At 42.8% G+C, this 23,272-nt stretch overlaps 1 protein-coding gene across 1 annotated transcript; it reads left to right on the top strand.

Annotated features, from left to right (window-relative positions):
• On the top strand, positions 1–20,717 carry LOC100495081 (zinc-alpha-2-glycoprotein). The gene is made up of 6 exons (XM_002940062.4): positions 1–102; positions 3,775–4,032; positions 6,845–7,123; positions 12,786–13,058; positions 16,121–16,228; positions 19,963–20,717. The coding sequence occupies exons 1-6, from the start codon at positions 39–41 to the stop codon at positions 19,998–20,000; spliced, it is 1,020 nt and encodes a 339-aa protein (XP_002940108.1). The 5' UTR covers positions 1–38; the 3' UTR covers positions 20,001–20,717.
• Positions 20,718–23,272: the final 2,555 nt, after the last annotated feature.

The following is a 23,272-nucleotide window of genomic DNA, read 5'->3' as shown; positions in this document are numbered from 1 at the left end:
AAAGTAAGTTATCAGTAGTTTTACTTCTGTGTGCAAACATGGCTCGTTTCACTCCTCTTGTGTTTTTTATTTTTAGCCTCGGGATGTCTGTTGTCTACTGTGGTAAGTATTTAGACTTTTAATACTAATTATCATTATACTATACAATTGAAGAATAGCAATCTTATCTAGCAAGCTTAATGATAGCATAATACATTTAGCTAATGGCAAGCAAAAACAACAAGATAATGCTCGAATAGACATCAGATCACACTGAGGAGAACACTTGACTAGGAAAAAGAAACACCCACAGTTTGCAGCAACAAAGATTAACTTTATGTAAAAGTAGGAAAATGCAACAGACGTCTAATACATATAACTGGGGATTCGTGGGGGCTAGTTATGAGTGGATTTTTTAGCCACTCATGGATTCACAGCAAAATTCCTCATTGGCGAAACTTTCGGAAAAATTAGCCGTGAAAAAGAACAATTTTCTAAACGGTGAAAAAATTGCAAGACGCGTTTGTTGTGTGACTTTTTAGTTGCACGCAACTTTTTTTGATGCGACCACGCCCATTTTGACGCGCCTGCAACTTTTTTTGGTGCATGACGAATTTTTCCGCAGCTAATTTTCGCAGACGTTTCGAGAAACGTATAGCGAAATGTGGAAACTCGCTGTGAATCCATGCCTGGTGAAAAAATTCACTCATCACTAGTGGGGAACCCTCTGTCTTACTAGCAGATAACTGACTGACTGTCTAACTAGTCCCATAGCCTTAAGCTGGCCATACACGCACCGATAATATTGTAGGAAAACCCGTTTCGTACAATATTCAGTGCGTGTATGGCAAGTCGGCGAGTCAACCGATATCGCAGGAAGCTGCTGATATCGGTTGACTCACCGATCGGGCCAGTTAAAAGATTTTGATGGGGCGCCATAGAAGGCGCAGCGCCGGATTTGTGTTCTGTGCGCCCCTAGGTCGCCCCCCCTACTTCCCTGAGTGCGCATGCGCCAACGCGTGAAGAACCCGCCCCCTCCTGCGCGGCAGCAAGTGCGCATGCGCAAACAGTTCAACTCCCATACGGGGCAGTGGGGAAAGGTCCCCGTTGCTCCGTATGGGGGCAAAATTAAAAAATTTTGTTGTGGCGGGGTGGCATGCCGCCCCTAAATTTCTGCCGCCCTAGGCCCGGGCCTTTGTGGCCTCTCCACAAATCCGGGCCTGAGAAGGCGCCTGATCAAAATCTGCCTTCAGGGCTGAATCGGCAGAAGGAGGTAGAAATCCTATTGTTTATACAGGTATAGGATCCCTTATCCGGAAACCCGTTATCCAGAAAGCTCCGAATTACGGAAAGCCCATCTCCCATAGACTCCATTTTAATCAAATAATTCCGAATTTTTATACTGATTTCCTTTTTCTTTGTAGTAATAAAACAGATCCTTGTAATTGATCCCAACCAAGATATAAATAATCCTTATTGGATGCAAAACAATCTTATTGGGTTAAATTAATGTTTTACTAATTTTTTAGTAGACTTAAGGTATGGAGATCCAAATTACGGAAAGACCCCTTATCCGGAATACCCTTGGTCCCGAGCATTCTGGATAAAGGGTCCTATACCTGTACTTCCATATCTGCCGTTTTAGCCCTGAACGTTAGTGGCCAATTGTATGATCTTTCGTGCGGCCATCGGAAATCGCCACGTGTGTGGCCACCTTTACTCTGTATGGGGATTAATGAATGCACAGTTCAGTTCAATGCAAATTGTCCCTTCCCCAGAGCTCTTTCAGTTTTCCCCGGTAGCACTACCTGCCCCAAAGCACCTCTCCCTTTGGAATAGGCAGTTGCTCCCATGTAGCTGGCACATAAGAAACCCTGTCCTCACACAGGGGACACACAAGGATGGCAGCAGGCCCAAAGCAACTTAAGAGGATTCAGAACAATCTCTTTCACTTGGGCTGGAGTTCAAAGCTGTCCCAAGCTGAGTACACCACAGCCCTAAGTTTTGCTGGCAGCTCTTGCACTCCCTTCTGCGTCTCTGGATCTGGTTCTGGCTGTATGCTGTAGCAGGGGTTTCTTTATAACCTGCTGACCCAACCCATGGATTTGGCTCCATAGCAAGTCACTCCCTGGGTCCTCCTCCTTTCCCAGAGGTGCACTGGGGCCTCCAGAAAATTGTTTTCCTCTCCAGTCTGTAACTGGGCTGGATGATGTCACAGGCAGCAAAACAGGGGAAAGAGTTACCTGTTCACAATTTACTGATAATAAATTGTAAATGCCCAATCAAAAAGGGCCAGAGTTAATAGGGTACTGCCCTCAGATTAAAGGGCATATCTACAATCCATAACAATAAGGTATCCCAAACTCATTGCTTAGAAATGATTTTTTTATTCAGATATCCATATTAAAAACATACAGACCCCATAGAGTTCTGTCTTACACGTTTCGTACACTTCTGGTACTTTTTTTGTATACAAGCACAGCCTAAAGCTACTACCTTAGACAGAAGCCCTGGCTTGGCTATATAGAGTCCTGAGTAGCTCTTATCAATATTGTAACAATTTATTCTCAGGCAGGCAATATAATTGTTTGGCACAGTCGTCCACACTGCTGCATTGTAGCCTTGGGTCCTGAGTTTGATTTTAACCTGCTCACTGGTTTCTCTTCTGGGGATTGGACTTTTAAAAAACATTCTGGCAGGTTAATTATCTCCTAATGAAACTGAGCTTAGGGCTGCAGTATGTGTCATTGTAATAAAGAGCTTAGCTCCATATAATTATATATTATATAATATACAGGAATTTTAAGAGCAAAGCAGTTTTAATTTACAAGTTTAACAAGAAATACACAGATTAACAGAGTAATACATACCGCAAAATGTGCACAAGCAAAAGAGGACACACAGGTTTAGCGGATACACTTGCCACCAATGAGAATTACCCCAACGTTTCGGCAAAGAGCCTTTCTCAAGGGGAATCCTTTAGAATCTGTGTATTTCTTGTTCAACTTGTAAATTAAAACTGCTTTGCTGTTAAAATTCCTGTATATTATATAAAGGATTATTTTTTAATACTACCACAGTGCCTATATATTTTGTTTTGTGTGCAAACCCTGTTCTATTTCAAATGGTCTAATGCTCTTACAGGTAAATGGTCAGTCTATTGCCACAAATAATCTAAATTCTTTGGCTGACTACAGGATAGTGATGTGTGGTCATTTAAAAACTCTTAATTTGCCTATATATTTTTTTGGGTGCAAACCCTGTTCTATTTCAAATTACTGTTGTGGTTCCCTGTATGGGGGTACCTTTTTGGGGTTTTTTCCACCATGCATTCATACTTTTTTTTCTGTTTATATGCAAAGTGAGTGCCCTCCATTTATGTATATTTACTATAGAGCATTAGACCATTCACAGTGCACTACTGACATTGCAAACCATTATAATATTCCCGATTTTACTGGCAGAAACCAATGATGATGAAATACAGGAAAACTAAACCCTACTTCCAAAGGTCTTCTACCCTTCTTTAGAACCACACCAACTGTTAGTCTTGAAACTGGACCTATATTTGTACTTGTAAATAGGAGTAGTACTGTTGGGCACCACCTTCTGCTGCTGTAGTTACTGTTCCGTGTTATCACAAGCACATTTGAAGCCAAGTCTGGACCGGATGTATTTTAGCCAGGTACACAGATAGATCCAATTCTGGTGGAGGTGCAGTTTGGGGAGCATGGAATACTTTGGGTGAGAATGGAGTTGGGCTTTTGTTCTCATCTGCGCTGATTTTACTTTCAGGGAGTCACCTGCTACAGTATCACATAACAAGGCTCACAGCTCCGAGCCCTGGTCTTCCAGAATTAATAAAAATTGGGTACGTGGATGGCTTGCGGTATGCCCGGTGCACCAGTGAGACCCATCGCTGTGAGTTCTTGATTCCAGCTCTGGAAACAGTCTACGAGCGCATGACATTGAAGGAAAAATGTATCAATTACTTTGAATTCTCCCAATTTGAGAGACTGCAATTATTAACCGATATTTATAATAAGACGTCTGGTGAGTGTAAAATGCTAATTCATACATTCACAGTTCTTTAATTGTTTTTTATGCTCAATAACAGTGGAAACAACAGGTAACAAATACATTATTAAGATATCAAGTCATTTTATTATTCTATGACATTTTATTAAAAATTTGTTTTGTTTTTTTATTTACATATAAGAGGTCATTTGTGACTGCAGTGTGGAATTTTCAAGCACAAACTGACATTTTTTTTTACCAACAATGTTTCCCCTCACTCCAATATAATTGTGGTAATGAGGGTATAATGCACCTGATGAAAAACACACTGAATTGCCCCAACCATATAAACATGGTGGAGGCACAAATGGCAACAATCTGGCTCCCATGACATATTATACAGTAATAAGCACCTATCTGCAAATGTATACAGGCTACTTGTGTACTGTATATGTAGATAGAGCAAGTACAACATTAAGAAGAGTATATAATCAAAGTATAATGTGTACTCCACCAAAATGCTAAAAATCACAGGTATGGGATCCCTTATACTGAAATCCGTTATCCAGAAAGCTCCAAATTATGGAAAGCCCGTCTCCCATAGACTCCATTTTAATCAAATTATTCAGAATTTTAAACGGATTTCCTTTTTCTCTGTAATAATAAAACAATACATTGTAATTGATTCCAACTAAGATATAATTACCCCTTATTGGGGGCAGAACAGTCCTATTGGGTTTATTTAATGGTTAAATGATTCCCTTTTCTCTGTAATAATAAAACAGTACCTGTACTTGATCCCAACTAAGATATAATTACCCCTTATTGGGGGCAGAACAGCCCTATTGGGTTTATTTAATGGATAAATGATTCCCTTTTCTCTGTAATAATAAAACAGTACCTGTACTTGATCCCAACTAAGATATAATTACCCCTTATTGGGGGCAGAACAGTCCTATTGGGTTTATTTAATGGTTAAATGATTCCCTTTTCTCTGTAATAATAAAACAGTACCTGTACTTGATCCCAACTAAGATATAATTACCCCTTATTGGGGCAGAACAGCCCTATTGGGTTTATTTAATGGTTAAATGATTCCCTTTTCTCTGTAATAATAAAACAGTACCTGTACTTGATCCCAACTAAGATATAATTACCCCTTATTGGGGGCAGAACAGCCCTATTGGGTTTATTTAATGGTTAAATGATTCCCTTTTCTCTGTAATAATAAAACAGTACCTGTATTTGATCCCAACTAAGATATAATTACCCCTTATTGGGGCAGAACAGCCCTATTGGGTTTATTTAATGGTTAAATGATTCCCTTTTCTCTGTAATAATAAAACAGTACCTGTACTTGATCCCAACTAAGATATAATTACCCCTTATTGGGGCAGAACAGCCCTATTGGGTTTATTTCATGGTTAAATGATTCCCTTTTCTCTGTAATAATAAAACAGTACCTGTACTTGATCCCAACTAAGATATAATTACCCCTTATTGGAGTCAAAACAATCCTATTGGGTTTATTTAATGTTTAAATAATTTTTTAGTAGACTTAAGGTATGGAGATCTTAATTCTCAAAAGACCCCTTATCCAGAAACCACCTGGTCCTGAGCATTCTGAATAATGGGTCCAATACCTGTACTTAGAATTTATGTTCAGTATACAGGGCACAGGGCTATGATGCAGCCGCTAGTGATTGGCTAAATCTCCCTTCAGTCAGGAAAAGTTTTGTTTGGCTTCTGAGAAAATTGTTTCTCAATGCATTGCCATTTGATAAAACTTTTACAATTACAGCTACTAAATCCAGTCATAACATTTTATGCTGCAGTTGTGTGTCTGATTTATAGGGAAAACTAAAGCCTAACAAAGAATAAGGGTAAAAATTCTGTACCTATGTTAAACAAGTTTTGTACCAGCCCAATGCCACCATGGCTTTCTAAATTTTTAAAATCTATGTCTTCATGAAACCCACAGTATCTCTCCATCTATGTTTCATGTTGAGGCACAGCACACGATCAGTCTGCTTTCGGCTGTAGTTACCGTAGTTTAGTGGCCGACACAGTATACTAAGCAGAGTAACTATTATTTATCCAAGTAACATAGGGTTGCTACTAGTGATGAGCGAATCTTTCAAAAGATTCGCGAAGCGGCGAAAATGTTGCACGTCAAAAAAAAATTGTCGCCCGCGAATATTCTTTCATAGCACGGCTATTCTTTCGTCACCCGCGGCTATTCTTTCGTCGCCCGCGGCTATTCTTTCATTGCCCGTGGCTATTCTTTCATTGTGCGGCTATTCTTTCATCGCCTGCGGCTATTCTTTCATTGTGCGGCTATTCTTTCATCGCCTGAGGCTATTCTTTCAATGTGCGGCTATTCTTTTGTCGCCTGCGGCTATTCTTTCGTGGCGCCACTTTTTTTGTTTGGCGCGACAATTTTTGGACGTGCAGCGAATTTTTTTTTCATCTGCCGATGGCGAAATGCGGAAATTCATTGCGAATCCATGCCTGGCAAAACATTTCACCCATCAATTGTTGCTACCTTTTCCTTTTGGTGGAACCGGGCAGTGAGGTCTGGAGGAGGGACCACTAATAAGGGGAGCAAGGTGGCATTTTGATGTAAACAACAGGGTTAAGAAGTATCCAGGCAGTGATTGGTGCATTCAGCCCTCGCACTCAGCACTATTTTGTAAATTTTGGGGGACTCTGAAACCCTGATCGTCAGTTTTACCGGATATCCCTTATAAAACTCGACTGTCTAATGCAAAAACTGACAGGTGGCAACCATGCCTAAATATCATTACAGCTTCACATGTATTCCTGACTCGGTACATATTTGTTGCAGGTAATGACGCCTTTCATATTTACCAGATGAAATTTGGCTGTGTGCAGCATGATGATGGTACCACTGGGATATATCAAGAGGTGGCGTTTGACAGCAAGGAGCTGATAACATATGATAAACATACAGGGACTTTTATCCCTACATCGCAAGAGGCTCGAATTGTTGCCCAGTTGTGGAATAAAAATTATGCCAAAGTAGAAAAGATATACATGGAAAACTGCTGTACTCCTCGACTGGCTTTGTTTCCTCCTGCAATAGCAAGTGATCTGGAGAAGAAAGGTGAGCTTGCTGCCTAATTTAAATCTATTTTAAGTCTATTATAAGGCAAATGCCATGTGCTTGAGGGATATTCTATCACAAATTTCCTGTGGTAGCGGGGGGCCAACCAATTAAATTCTGCCCTGGGCTCGCTGGTACCCTAAAGTGGCCCTGCTTGTACCCACTTGAGCTTGTGCCCACTTAAGCTTGTGTGTGCAAAATGAGAAAATGTTACTGTACTGTACATGCACAAACCCAAGCTTATGCCAGGGATCCCTAGAGGCAAGATGGGTGTTTGGCACTCAATTTGAGATGGCAGTTTCAATTGACCCACTCACCATTGATGTCACAGGAGGGGCGGGGAAGGCACAAGGCTATAAATAAGAGAGCTGGAACCGGAAAGCCGACAGTGTAAGGTCGCAGGCAGGGAAAGGAAGCAGAGTGCTCGATCCGAACCTGCCCGCGACCCAAAAATTTTATGTAGAGGTGTGCCCAACCCACGGGTATCGGGCCGGCTCGCACATCACTAATATGAACTGTTCTGTTTAATTTTTTTCACAGGTTGGACTATTTTTTCTAAAAATGAGCACTGGCCCTAGGGAAATAAAAAATATTTAATTCACAGGGAGGTTTCTAACCTTTGGGTTCCCCACAATGAATTAGCCTGTTTTTGTCTTTTTTAAAAACAAATACTAATTTCTTTATTTCATGCTACATATATCTCAGCAATGCTGTTTTCCAGTCAAACATTTCACATTGCCTACTTGTGCTGAAGTCATGCCATTAGACAAGTGAAATCATTAACTGCCACCACAGCCCTCTAGATTTCAAGATCCATGCCTTCCACAATGCTCTTCGACTTTGATTTTGCCGAGGACAGTGCTGGGCTCCTTAGGAAACCCAGCCAGCTATCCTGCTCTCCCTAATGCACATGTGCAAACAACTGTGTGCAGACTTTTAACATTATGAAATAATATTATTGGCGCATTTGTCCCTTACATTCAGCACAATTTGATCTGGGTTTAGAACTTTTGAAACACAGCCTATTTAAAAACAGACAAGTAAAGGGTCAATATTTATCAGTACTTCAAAAGGCAAATATTTTGTTTTACAAAGCATAATAAAAAGGCCCCTAAGTCAGAGGAACCTGTGTTGACCTGCAGCATCTTTCTCATGGTCGGAGGCCAGGGAAAATTTTAGGAGGTAGCAAAAATCTAGCCTTCTGCTGGAGAATCAGCTCAGGACTAGTTTGTCCCTTCCTGGTCATGGACTCCTGATGTGAAGCAGCAGCACTCTCAATGTATGTATGTATGTATGTATAACTTTATTTATAAAGCGCCACAAGGGTACGCAGCGCTGTACAGTCTTACAATATACACAATTACACACAGGGAGGGCAAGTGATATAATAAATACAGTAATATATATATATAAGTGCCATGTGGTATGAGACACAGTAGGAAGGAGGTCCCTGCCCCGTAGAGCTTACAATCTAAGTGGTTGGGTAACATACAGGCACAAACTGGAAGGTAAGAGGCATCAGGTATGGGCATTTGCCCTTAAGCGCAGGACTGGGCAAAATAATGTTTTAGTGCCCCAGAAGGTACAGTCTGAGCTTTATCTAAAAGAGAGTGGGTGAGTGTTCCCTACGGAGGGATTCAGGGATAGAGTTAGGCTGCTGCCTAAAACTGCAAAAGAATCCAAACTTTTCTGTGTAAATCTGGCTTCATGTTCTTTATTATTGGAATTGGAAGCAATAAACATGGTATTCCTATCCCATCCTTTACCCCCCATGTCTTATCCGGTGTAATTGAAAATATTACATAATAATATCTATATGCAAGATAACAACAAGATGCCAGACTCGGCATTCTCATTAGTGTTTTCTCTTGCATTTATACTAAAGATTTTTGTTCACACTGGTGATTTTTCTTGTAGGTGTAATTATGTCTGTTGTCAGCCTTTCTAGAAAATGATGGGGTGCAGTGGAACAGTGCTTTGGTTGGCTTTAGAACCCCTTTAATACAGCTCAATACCTTGTTTGCCCTTGCAGCTGCTGCCTGGCATTGCTTGCTACAGCCAAGTTTATTATCTACAAGGACTCCAAGCTCCTTCTCCATTATGGATTTGCCTAGTGCAGTCCCATTAAGGGTATACGGGGCTTGCATATTGTTACATCCCAGGGGCATGACCTTGTATTTAGCCACATTAAAGGGTATATTAACTAAGTTTTTTGGGAAATGTTCTAATATTTTTTTGTTTTTTTGAGATTTATGTGTGTGTTCTTCAGGCAGCATACGATTGTTTCTATTTTTTCTCAAATAATGTGTATAATTTTTTTTAAAAACCTCGAAAATGCGAGCTGCATAAAACATTGTGACTTTTTTAAACTATAACAATAAGTAGGCCAGGTTTTAGCTGCCGAGAACCATAGAGTCCATTCGAACCATCCATCTTCTAAAATGGCCGCTGGAACTTCCTGTTTGGAAAAAATAAAGAGGATTCATGAAAATATATGTCCGTTTAAATGTCATGATTTTTTTGAGCAAAGGCAATATGTTCTTGAATTTTTTTCGAGAAAACTACATCGAACATTTCGCATAAAAACATAAAATTTGAAACTTTCGTACAACCAAATTATCGTGAATATTATTACATCATTGATAAAAAAATGTTTTAATTAAAATAACTCTCAGGAGTTTACAGTATGTGAGTGAATCTGATTTTTAGTAAATCTGCCCCTAAATCTTTTAGCTGGCTCCAGTTGGCCACTGTCTTGATTAAGCTGAGCCATATAAATCCTTAGCTAGTATGTCTTGAAACTTGACTCCTCTATGGCCTATGGCAGTGCTGTCCAACTTCTGTGGTACAGAGGGCCGGGATTTTTCCGACCTACGTGGTGGAGGGCCGATAATGGAAGACAGTTTTGACCACTCCCCTTTTTGAAACTGCACCCACTTGAAACCACACCCGTGTTATCACATGACCATAGCCATATTAATGGTTGTAGTACAGCAAAAACCTGCCATACTCTGCCCTCCCTACCCTGCCTGTGTGTGCCATACTCTGCCTTCCCTACCCTGCCTATGTGTGCCATACTCTGCCTTCCCTGCCTGTGTGTGCCATACTCTGCCTTCCCTACCCTGCCTGTGTGTGCCATACTCTGCCTTCCCTACCCTGCCTGTGTGTGCCATACTCTGCCTTCCCTACCCTGCCTGTGTGCCATACTCTGCCTTCCCTACCCTGCCTGTGTGTGCCATACTCTGCCTTCCCTACCCTGCCTGTGTGTGCCATACTCTGCCTTCTCTACCCTGCCTGTGTGTGCCATACTCTGCCTTCCCTACCCTGCCTGTGTGTGCCATACTCTGCCTTCCCTACCCTGCCTGTGTGTGCCATACTCTGCCTTCCCTACCCTGCCTGTGTGTGCCATACTCTGCCTTCCCTACCCTGCCTGTGTGCCATACTCTGCCTTCCCTACCCTGCCTGTGTGTGCCATACTCTGCCTTCCCTACCCTGCCTGTGTGTGCCATACTCTGCCTTCCCTACCCTGCCTGTGTGTGCCATACTCTGCCTTCCCTACCCTGCCTGTGTGTGCCATACTCTGCCTTCCCTACCCTGCCTGTGTGTGCCATACTCTGCCTTCCCTACCCTGCCTGTGTGTGCCATACTCTGCCTTCCCTACCCTGCCTGTGTGTGCCATACTCTGCCTTCCCTACCCTGCCTGTGTGTGCCATACTCTGCCTTCCCTACCCTGCCTGTGTGCCATACTCTGCCTGCCCTACCCTGCCTGTGTGTGCCATACTCTGCCTGCCCTACCCTGCCTCTGTGTGTGCCATACTCTGCCTGCCCTACCCTGCCTCTGTGTGTGCCATACTCTGCCTTCCCTACCCTGCCTGTGTGTGCCATACTCTGCTTGCCCTACCCTGCCTGTGTGTGCCATACTCTGCCTTCCCTACCCTTCCTGTGTGTGCCATACTCTGCCTGCCCTACCCTGCCTGTGTGTGTGCCATACTCTGCCTTCCCTACCCTGCCTGTGTGTGCCATACTCTGCCTGCCCTACCCTGCCTCTGTGTGTGCCATACTCTGCTTGCCCTACACACAGGCAGCATACAGTGACACAATGCTGGCACTGCTCCTACAGTCTGCACAATAACTATATATTAAAAAACGTTTTAATTGCAGTACCACCTCAGTATATGTTCTTTTTGTGGTGTGCAGGGATTATTTGTGGGTTTCTAGTCTGTGTGAGGTGTGAACAGGGGAACAATGGGGGTGATTACAGCCTGAGCCTGAGGTGTGAACACTGCAGGGGGTGAACAATGCAGAGATTAAAAGGTGTGAACAACACAGGGAATACATGTTTAAACAATACAGGGGGATTACAGCCTGAATCTGAGGTGAGAACAATGCAGGGGGGCAGTTAATCACAGTACTGATACCATTTAAAGCTTACACAAGAGTAAGCCATCAAAGCAGCCAGACAGGTGGGGGGCCACACAGAGGGGGGTCCTGCGGGCCACCAGTTGGACAGCACTGGCCTATGGTATTATTTTAAAGGACCATGTTCACAAAATCACATAATACGCCTACTGAAACCATTTCATTTAAGTCTGTGTAGGGATCACAATGAATTGGGCCCCTTTCAGCATGGGTTCCCCTTTAGACAGGCACTAGAGGGTGGCCTTTTGGGTTATGGACACCTAAAGGTGGTCCTAGCTGTTGAAATGTGAAAAGGGAGTTTCCCTGTTGTTTAGCAGCAACCACTAGGTGGAAGTGTGCTGCAATATAAAAAGGGATGACATTTTGTAAAGGTCTTGGTCCTGGGACTGCCTCTTATAAAGAGGTGTATAACAGGCTTGTGTTCTAGTACAGGAGGTACTGTAATAGGTCACTCTAGGAGTGACAGGCAGGCTAGGGAAAATGGGCAGAGAAAGCCCCAACAGGAGAGAGAGGGGTTAAGACCCCCCAGCACTCATGGCTGGAGTTAAGGGCCTGTAGTGTGTAGTAAGAGGAGCCAAGTCAGCACCTGGGAGTGTTCCCAGTGAAGGGGCCCTACGCGTGGACCGGGGTGAGTTCCTAGGTGGGATCGCCTGGTGGGAGTACCGGGGGTAGCCCAAAGAGAGAGTGTGTGACTTGAGCCGTCTGTGTGACAACCTCTGAAGTGTTCTGCCTGCATCAATAAACAAGTTCACCTGGTTCACCATTTTAACCAGTGACTTGGCTGTTTGTATACTGAGGATCCTCAACTGCCTTGCCCCTCCCAAGGGAGGGGGCAAGGTACCAGGAGTTGCAGGGAATCTGGGTTCAAGGAGGACCCCATTGAGATTTCCCAGGGAGGAGAAATATAGTTCTGCCTATACTACCCTGGGTGGAGGCACACCATTCATTTATATCATACCTGTCCCCCATAATAAGCGGGGGCTCAGGGCTCCTGTAGCGCCACACGCAGGTGATTGCGTGTTAAAAGTACAACCGTAGCCAAAATAGGGTTACATCTGTTTACATCATACAAATTTATATGTAAACAGAGAATAGAGGGTTGTGATAATCCTAGCTCTAAATCTTTATAAATAAAGTTATATATTATGCTGAACCTCTATGACTGAGTTTTGTTTTTATTGATGTGATTATCGCAGTAAGGCTCTTATTGTGTTTTTGGTTAACTCATTGCTTCTCATCTTAGTTCCCCCAAAAGTGAAGGTTTCCAGCTCAGAATCAGACGGGGAACAGAAGCTGCACTGCCGGGTGTATGGGTTCTACCCCCGAGATGTGGAAGTGAAGTGGATAAAGAATGGGAGAGATGAGATTCACTCAGAGGAGGCAGCACAGATCCTGCCAAACCCTGATGGCACCTATCAGATCAGAGTCAGTGTGGGGGTAACACCAGAGGAGGGCGCCACTTATTCCTGCCATATAGATCACAGCAGCTTGGAGAACCCACTGGTTGTTCCCTTTGGTGAGTGTCTTTATGGCTGATTATCACATAAGGCAAAGCCAAACCCCAGAGGAGTGACTGAATTCTAGACTAGAAGGGCTCTTTGCCTATAAGAAACATGTTTGGGTGTTGCCAGCACTTACTGAACAAAAGTCCAGAGACTCCCACTGAGCAAGCAAAGCAGCCCAATGTAGAAATCAGGTAAGGAGCCAATAAGGACAGAGCTAGTCATTTTCAAACAGACTGGATCAAAACCAGATAAATTACCACAGAATCATAAGACAAACTTGTAAACAAAAACAAGCTTGGATCAAAACCAGTAATCAATACAAGACACAGGACCAGGGTAGGACAGGAACCAAGATGCAGCAGTAGGAATAAGGGGTCAAAGCACCTAGGGGTCAAGGCACCTAGATAAAAGCTAACTGAACATACAGTGGGAAGTGAGTGAGCTCAGAGCCGGGGTTTATATAGAGAGGCTAGGGGGGAATAGCTGACTAACACGTATCTGAAAGCTCTAGGGATCATAAATCACTGAACCAGGGTTTCTATTATCTGCTCATGTAATTATTATTAACATTTATTTATAAAGCGCCAACATATCCCGCAGCGCTGTACAATAAGTGGGTTACATACATTGGGCATACAGAGTAACATATAAAGCAATCAATAACCGATACAAGAGGTGAAGAGAGCCCTGCCTAAAAGAGCTTACACTCTACATTATTATTATTATTAACATTTATTTATAAAGCGCCAACATATCCCGCAGCGCTGTACAATAAGTGGGTTCCATACATTGGACATACAGAGTAACATATAAAGCAACCAATAACCGATACAGGAGGGGAAGAGGGCCCTGCCCAAAAGAGCTTACACTCTACATTATTATTATTATTAACATTTATTTATAAAGCGCCAACATATCCCGCAGCGCTGTACAATAAGTGGGTTACATACATTGGGCATACAGAGTAACATATAAAGCAACCAATAACCGATACAAGAGGTGAAGAGAGCCCTGCCCAAAAGAGCTTACAATCTACATTATTATTATTATTAACATTTATTTATAAAGCGCCAACATATCCCGCAGCGCTGTACAATAAGTGGGTTACATACATTGGACATACAGAGTAACATATAAAGCAATCAGTAACCGATACAAGAGGTGAAGGGAGCCCTGCCCAAAAGAGCTTACACTCTACAAGTAGAGCAGAGATGTTGGGAATAGACTATAGGGATTCTGGGTTTTGTTAATATTCCCTTCCTTACATTTACAACCATGTGTCTTCTGGAAGAAATAATTAGTAAGTATCTTAATTAGTAAAAGCCTGTCCTAATTAGGGACCATTTGTATCTAGTGTAGTATTGTTGGTAGAATTTGTTTTTATGGAGTTTTTATTCATGCAGTTCCACTTAGAAATTTCCATTTTGGAACTGCAATGAAAATCTGTCTAAAATGACAATTCATTTCTCACAGTTTTAAACAAATAAAAGCTTTTATAACAACACTCAAAGGTCAGTTTGGCATTGCACTGTCTCTAAATGAGCCGTGTGAAATCAAGGAGGTACAGTAAACAGATTTTTAAGACAAAAATAAGAATTCCATATAAATATGTTACTGATAACAGAGGAGCAATGAGATGGGCTAGGGAGTCAAAACAGTACTCAGAAAACAGCAAATTAGCAATACCTGCACAAATTATCTGAAAAAGAAATATATATCTCAATATAGTATGGAAATCTCCCAATAGTCAAATATAGTTATAAACAGACAGCCTTATACTAATCCTTGTGGATCAAAAAAACACATTACTCTCAGCAATCTGACTTAATTGCGAGGAAAATGCAAAGGAAGGCATTTTTCTGCAATCAAACCACATCGCAATTAATGTGTTTTACTTGTGATCCAAAAGAAAGAAAATAAAATCAATGTAATACTTTTTACTATAATTTTAAATTATTATTTATTTTATTATTATTTAATATTATTATTATTCTACATTAAAGGACCTGTGAACCCTACATTTTCCAACCATGTATATATATATGTATTATTTTGCGGCGCGGCTATTGTTTTGTCGCCCGTGGCTATTATTTTGTTGCACGGCTATTCTTTTGTCGCCTGGCTATTCTTTTGACGCCGGCGACAATTTTTGGACGTGGGGCGAATTTTTCCACGGCAAATTTTTTCACCCGTTTCGCGAAACAAATCCGCCAATGGCAAAATGCAGAAATTCGCCGTGAATCCATGCCTGGCGAAACATTTTGCCCATCACTAGTGCAAAGTGCAAAAAAAAAAGTGCAAAAAACCCCTAAACCACACCATTTGTACTGCATATATCCCCTCCTTTGCCAGAACCATCACATTTTCCTAAAACGAATAGCAGCTTTCACCCAGCGGCCATTTTCCCTCTCGCACATCTTCAGTGACATTTACATCTGCAAACAGCACACGTGCACTGTAAAGTTCATGCAGTGAAATATGCAGGCTTACACAGGCAGAAAAAAAGTTAAGCTGAGCTCAGGAGAGAAGGTTAGGAGAAAAAACATGTTTCTCCAGCAGAGTGCACAGCTAGAGCAGAGTTTATATGGAAACCAGCAATGCCATCTTTTCATTGGCTGCTATACTGGAAGGTGGGTTTAGTAATCTGAGTTGATAAGAACTGAGCATGCCCAGGAGCCAACATCCAAAGTAAATTCCTAAGGGAGGGGGCGAGTGGGTTACAGGAGGAGAAGGAATCCCACGTGATTAAGGGGATGCTGTAGCCCTACTATTAACCTTTTAACACCCAGTGGCAGGTATTGAAAGATTTCAAAAAGGCTGTTCACTGATTACCTTTTTTGGGGGGGCGGGTTTACATGTCCTTTAAGATAATTTGCATTTTGCTATCCTTTTTCCACTGAAATGATGAGACTTGTAAATAATACTGCTACTGACTACTGTAAATAATGAAAGTGTTTTACAAACTCACTTTGATAGCTCACATAATTAACTCATTGCATGACTACATATGAACAGATATTACCTTCAATATAAATTATTTTACACATTTACCTTTTTCGCTCCTAACTAACAGAATCCAAGAATGGAATCCATTTGTATATCATCATCCCTGTCTGTGCGCCTTTGCTCCTCCTCCTGATTATCCTGGGAATATGTATATATAGAAAGAGAATGACGCAAGGTATTTATTTTCATTCTAAAATATTTTACATTGCATATTGGACACCAACAGAAAAGGGACCAACATATAGCTCTAGACCCTGGGGCCTCTGCAAAGTGAGAGACATAGACATCCCTCACTCATAAGTAACCTGAGCACCAAGAGGGTCAACATTCAGAGGGTGATTTATCAACATCGAGTTTAATTTATTTTTTTTTTCACTTAAAAAACCTGAATTCAAGTTATGATTTGAAAACTCAAATGTTTGGTATTCATGTGCAAAGTAGTGATGAACGAATCTGTTCCATTTCTCTTCGCCAAAAAATTTGTGAATCTTTCAAAAGATCCGCGAAACGGTGAAAAATTTGCGAAACGGTGAAAATGTCGTGTAGCAAAAAAAATTGTCGCCCGTGGCTATTACTTTGTCGCGTGGCTATTACTGTATTTTGTCGCCCGTGGCTATTATTTTGTCGCCCGTGGCTATTACTTTGTCGCCCGTGGCTATTATTTTGTCGCTGTGGCTATTACTTTCTCACGCGGCTATTATTTTGTCGCCCGCGGCTATTATTTTGTTGCCTGTGGCTATTATTTTGTCGCCCGCGACTATTCTTTTTGATGTTGGCGAAATTTTTGGACGTGCAGCGAATTTTTCCACGGCAAATTTTCTCATCCGTTTCGCGAAACAATCCGCCAATGGCAAAACACGGAAATTCGCCGTGAATCCATGCCTGGCGAAACATTTTGCCCATCACTAGTGCAAAGTGCAAAAAACCCCAAAAACTCAAATGTAAAAATTCACCATCTAAAAGCTTCTGAGTTGCTAATAAGTCAATGAGAGTCGTCACAGGCAAAGTCAAGCCATTTTCTAAAATTCTAATGTTTTGAGTTTTTAGAGCTCATAAATATGAAAAATTTGAGATATTCGAGTTTATTCAAACGAGTTTTCCTTGTTATGTGAGTTTATTCGATTTATAAAAACAAAGAAATTCACAGACTCGAAAATTGATAAATAAACCCATAAATCTCACCTGCCACTTAGTCACCCAGATTGCCAGTTTGTCCAGATCCTGCTACAAGGTGCCACATCCTGGATAGAATTGACTGGGCTGCAAAGTTTTGCAAACACTGATACATTACTTGTAGGGGCTGATTCATCAAAGTACGAGTTTGAATCCTGAAATGGGCAAAATTCGGATTAGATACAATCATTTCTGATGATTGGAAATGTCACGAATATGCTTACAAAACAATCGTAATAGTCATGATAATATCACATTGGCGATCCGAAAGTCACAAAATTTTCATATCCGAACAATCGTAAACGGCGCAAAAACCTTTCTGACTTTGATCCTTCAGTGCCTGAATTTGGAAGCCTCCCATAGGGCTCAATGGCACTCTGCAGCTCCAACCCGGCCCAAGGAAAGCCCCCCATAGGGCTCAATGGCACTCTGCAGCTCCAACCCGGCCCAAGGAAAGTCTCCCATAGGGCTCAATGGCACTCTGCAGCTCCAACCCAGCCCAAGGAAAGCCTCCCATAGGGCTCAATGGCACTCTGCAGCTCCAACCCGGCCCAAGGGAAGTCTCCCATAGTGCTCAATGGCACTCTGCAGCTCCAACCCGGCCCAAGGAAAGTCTCCCATAGGGCTCAATGGCACTCTGCAGCTCCAACCCGGCCCAAGGAAAGTCTCCCATAGGGCTCAATGGCACTCTGCAGCTCCAACCCAGCCCAAGGAAAGTCTCCCATAGGGCTCAATGGCACTCTGCAGCTCCAACCCGGCCCAAGGAAAGTCTCCCATAGGGCTCAATGGCACTCTGCAGCTCCAACCCGACCCAAGGAAAGTCTCCCATAGGGCTCAATGGCACTCTGCAGCTCCAACCCGGCCCAAGGAAAGTCTCCCATAGGGCTCAATGGCACTCTGCAGCTCCAACCCGGCCCAAGGAAAGTCTCCCATAGGGCTCAATGGCACTCTGCAGCTCCAACCCGGCCCAAGGAAAGCCTCCCATAGGGCTCAATGGCACTCTGCAGCTCCAACCTGGCCCAAGGAAAGCCTCCCATAGGGCTCAATGGCACTCTGCAGCTCCAACCTGGCCCAAGGAAAGTCTCCCATAGGGCTCAATGGCACTCTGCAGCTCCAACCCGGCCCAAGGAAAGCCTCCCATAGGGCTCAATGGCACTCTGCAGCTCCAACCCGGCCCAAGGAAAGCCTCCCATAGGGCTCAATGGCACTCTGCAGCTCCAACCCGGCCCAAGGAAAGTCTCCCATAGGGCTCAATGGCACTCTGCAGCTCCAACCCGGCCCAAGGAAAGTCTCCCATAGGGCTCAATGGCACTCTGCAGCTCCAACCCGGCCCAAGGAAACTCACCCATAGGGCTCAATGGCACTCTGCAGCTCCAACCTGGCCCAAGGAAAGCCTCCCATAGGGCTCAATGGCACTCTGCAGCTCCAACCCGGCCCAAGGAAAATCTCCCATAGGGCTCAATGGCACTCTGCAGCTCCAACCCGGCCCAAGGAAAGTCTCCCATAGGGCTCAATGGCACTCTGCAGCTCCAACCCGGCCCAAGGAAAGTCTCCCATAGGGCTCAATGGCACTCTGCAGCTCCAACCTGGCCCAAGGAAAGTCTCCCATAGGGCTCAATGGCACTCTGCAGCTCCAACCCGGCCCAAGGAAAGTCTCCCATAGGGCTCAATGGCACTCTGCAGCTCCAACCCGGCCCAAGGAAAGCCTCCCATAGGGCTCAATGGCACTCTGCAGCTCCAACCCGGCCCAAGGAAAGTCTCCCATAGGGCTCAATGGCACTCTGCAGCTCCAACCCGGCCCAAGGAAAGTCTCCCATAGGGCTCAATGGCACTCTGCAGCTCCAACCCGGCCCAAGGAAAGCCTCCCATAGGGCTCAATGGCACTCTGCAGCTCCAACCCGGCCCAAGGAAAGTCTCCCATAGGGCTCAATGGCACTCTGCAGCTCCAACCCGGCCCAAGGAAAGTCTCCCATAGGGCTCAATGGCACTCTGCAGCTCCAACCCGGCCCAAGGAAAGTCTCCCATAGGGCTCAATGGCACTCTGCAGCTCCAACCCGGCCCAAGGAAAGTCTCCCATAGGGCTCAATGGCACTCTGCAGCTCCAACCCGGCCCAAGGAAAGTCTCCCATAGGGCTCAATGGCACTCTGCAGCTCCAACCTGGCCCAAGGAAAGTCACCATACCCAAGCTTGAATGAATCCAAAACTTTCGTACTCGGTGCAACAAATATGATTTTGTCACACTAATTGTCGCAAACTACGAAAAAACCCCAAATAATCTGCACAGTATGAAAACTTAGAAAAAATACTATTTTTTTTGTATTCGGAAACAATCGTACTTTGATAAATGGGCCCCACAGTGTATATGAACAACCCCAGTACCTATATCTTAAGTACTCATAGGTGTACTTTATCAGTCCTGTTAGCCTTGTTCTCATTAAGGTGTAGTATATTTATTTATGCAACATGAGTGCAATGAATAGGGTTTTTGCTGAACCTTCTTTTTGCAGGTTTTGATATTTCTTGAGCTAAACAGGGCAAACAGGAAAATTAATGATTTCTCCATGTTTGCTCATTGCAAGGTAGATAATTCATTCAACTAATGCCTAAGACAGCTCTAATTATTAGTAAAACTACTGCATGATATTGTCCCTTTAACCTGTTAATTGATACAACCTTTTGCCTTGATCAGATGATTATTGTTCATGGTAAATAAATAAACTTTCTTTCCCTTTCAGACCCTAAGGGCAGCTATCAGAGTGGGAGCGCTAGCTAGAAAAGCTAGAAGGATGAAAATCCAAGCGCTGCGGAATATGTTGGCACTTTATAAATAAATGTTAATAATGTTAATAATAATAATCCAAACATATAGTAGCATTTTGTATAGTGAAAGTGAAGGATACTGTTACAGTCTGTTATTTCTACCTATGTTTCCGTTGGGCAATTCAACTATGTAATTACAATGGCAGATAATATTAATGATAATGGTAATGCAATATGACTATTTGACATTATAAAAAATGTGAGATTTGTTGATTATTGTAGAGACTTTCACCCAAAGACAGACCTGTCTGCAGAAGGGACACCCCCCTTTATTTGATTTATAGCCCCAGTGTGTGTCCCCAATATAGATAGGCCTAAGGCAGTGTGAAATAAGAGGAATGGCAAAAGGCAGTAATGGGTTAATACTTGTTTTAAGATCATAGCTGGAAGAAACAAGACTATTCAAATAGTGATGGGCGAAATGTTTTGCCAGGCATGGATTCGCGGCGAATTTCCGCATTTCGCCATTGGCGGATTGTTTCGCGAAACGGATGAAAAAATTCGCCACGGACAAATTCGCCGCAGGTCCAAAAATTGTTGTGGGCGACAAAAAAAAAGCCACATGACAAAACAATAGCCGTGGACGACAAAACAATAGCTGCGGGCAACAAAACAATAGCTGCGGGCGACGAAACAATAGCCGCGTGACGAAGCAATAGCTGCGGACAAAGAAACAAAGAATAGCCGCGGGTGACCAAAGAATAGCCACGGGTGACAAAAGAATAGCCGCGATCAACAGAGGAATAGCCGGGCGACAAAAGAATAGCCGCGGGCGACCAAAGAATAGCCACGGGCGACAAAAGAATAGCCGGGGCAACAGAGGAATAGCCGGGCGAGCCCGGAATAGCCAGGAAGCTTTAAGTTTAATATGATTGTAGGCTCATAATGATAGATATTTTTTGCAACTAATTTGTAACTAACAATTTTGCCTATAATTTGCCTTATATGAAAATAACTGAATATTGTGCTTCTGATAGAAAATGTCATATACGAAAGGTTACTGTATTGTTTTGAAGCCTCCCGTATCAAATAGTGTCTCCTCGGTCGGGGTGCTATAGACACTGCTTCCACAAGAATTGGATTTTGTCTGACTAATAACTCAGCCTTTCTGAGAGAACCTTGTTTTATGACAAGGCAGGTTGGGTTAGAAAAAATACCAACAGATTGTACGTAGAAATCAAGTTTTTTTCCCTAAATTCTTGATAAATCAGTATTCTTGTGTGCAACAATTTTGCTGACCAGATATCTTTGAAATCAGTTAGCAGGAGCATAGGGCTAATCTACTAAATAAGTGTATGCTCCAATGGGGCTGGGCTACTAAACATGGCAGCCCTATATAAATAATAATTAATAATGTGTATGTAGTTTTAACTGGACCCTTGACAGACACATTGATGTTGCCATAAGAAAGAAGTGTATTAACACATACATAGAAAAATGTAAACTATACACTTCTCACTTACCCCTGGAGGAGTTAAGGTCCCCATACACGGGCCGATTATAGCTGCCGATATTGGTCCCTTAGACAGATTCGTCAGCTTATCGGCCCGTGTAGGGGCAGAACCTAGGGGCCTGGCCGACCGATATCTGGCCTGAAATTGCCCAGATATCGATCGGCCAGGTTAGAAAATCCAGTCGGATCAGGGACCACATCGGCTCGTTGATGTGGTTCCTGAACCAACTGCCCCATTGCCGCGTGCAGAATTAGATCGTTTGGCCCCAGGGCCAAACGATCAAATTCGCCTACATGCCTCCCCAATGTCGCCACCCATAGGTGACATCGCCAAGCGAGCGGATATGCCCGTGTATGGCCAGCTTTACTCAGATAGTAGGGTAGATCCATATCTTGAACGATCCTGTCTCCTAAAATACCCAACAAAAAGGGGACAAAATATGTTTTATCTGTAATTCAGACAGTAAACTTTAATGTCTCCATCCTACACATGTCACAGACAGTATCAACTACATGCCATCTAAATGGTTAGAAAAAACAACTTGCTATGCCTACAAGGTCAGTTTCAGAACTTATGAAAAGGGAATGGAAGAAAACCATATTGTGTTCTCCAGAGCCACAGCGATGTTATACATCGAATAGATTATGTATGCAATATTTGAACACACACTAGATGAAATCCATGTAAATACATTAACAAATAACTAAATAAATATGAAATTTAACAAAAGAATTTACCATGACTTATGTTTTTTAATGGGTACTGGAAGATAAAATGTTTGTTGAATATAAGAAGCTTAAGCAAGAAAGGATTATGTTTTTCCCACCCCACCTTGGCAGGACAATGTTTACCCTATTTTATATGATTTTATTTTATCTCATGTGTCCTTACTATTTTTAAATTAAGTTCAAAAAAGAGAAACTAAAGTGGGAATACATCAGGCACACTAATACCAATATATTTTATAGGAAAATGTCCATTCATTTATGCAATAGTATCGATGAGCGGATTTTTTCACAAGGCGTGGATTTGTGGCGAAATTCCACATTTTGCCATCGGCCGAGAAATAAGGAAAATTGTATCGTGATTTTCCTTTCCTGGCCACTCCATGCCCCTCCCCTCTGCTCCCATCAGAAGGACCCTCCCCAAAGCTTTAAAAGCCCAACCCTACCTCCACTCCGGTGTCTAGTAATGAGCTTCTAGAAACTACAGAAAAAAAGGTGGGAACCTTGACATGGAGTGGCCAGGAAAGGAAAATCACGGTAAGCATGATACAATTTTCCCTGGTCACTCCCAGTCAACACTCTCTGGGACATAACAAGCTAATATCCCTAATTGGGAGGGTAAAAGTTCCACAAAGGAAGGAAGTCTGGATCCCAGAATATGAATCTATTCCAGATACATCCCAAACCAAGTGAAACCCCACCGAGGGGTGTAGAAACAAATACCTGGTAAAAACCTGTGAACTCTATATCTGCCCAGGAATCTGAACTGAAATAAAAGAGGACTGAGCTGTGGGAATAGCCAGAGTAATCACTAGAACTCTATAAAGGCAAAGCCCACACCAAAGTAATGATACTGAGTGTGCAACCCACATCTGGGGAAAGAGGACCAAATACTTTACCAATAAGGAAGAGGATAGCAACAGACCCGAAGGTCTTCAACTACTTAGCAGGGGGTAAAAAAACACAGTCAATGACATTCTACATGTATCAGACCAGGACAAGCTATTACAGATAGCCATCTTGTTTTCCCCTGCAAAACATATGCA

The sequence above is a fragment of the Xenopus tropicalis genome, chromosome 8 (genome assembly GCF_000004195.4).
Source record: "Xenopus tropicalis strain Nigerian chromosome 8, UCB_Xtro_10.0, whole genome shotgun sequence".
NCBI classification, from domain to species: domain Eukaryota; kingdom Metazoa; phylum Chordata; class Amphibia; order Anura; family Pipidae; genus Xenopus; species Xenopus tropicalis.
Note: the sequence above shows the minus strand (reverse complement) of the source record. Positions and strands in the feature narration are given on the sequence as shown.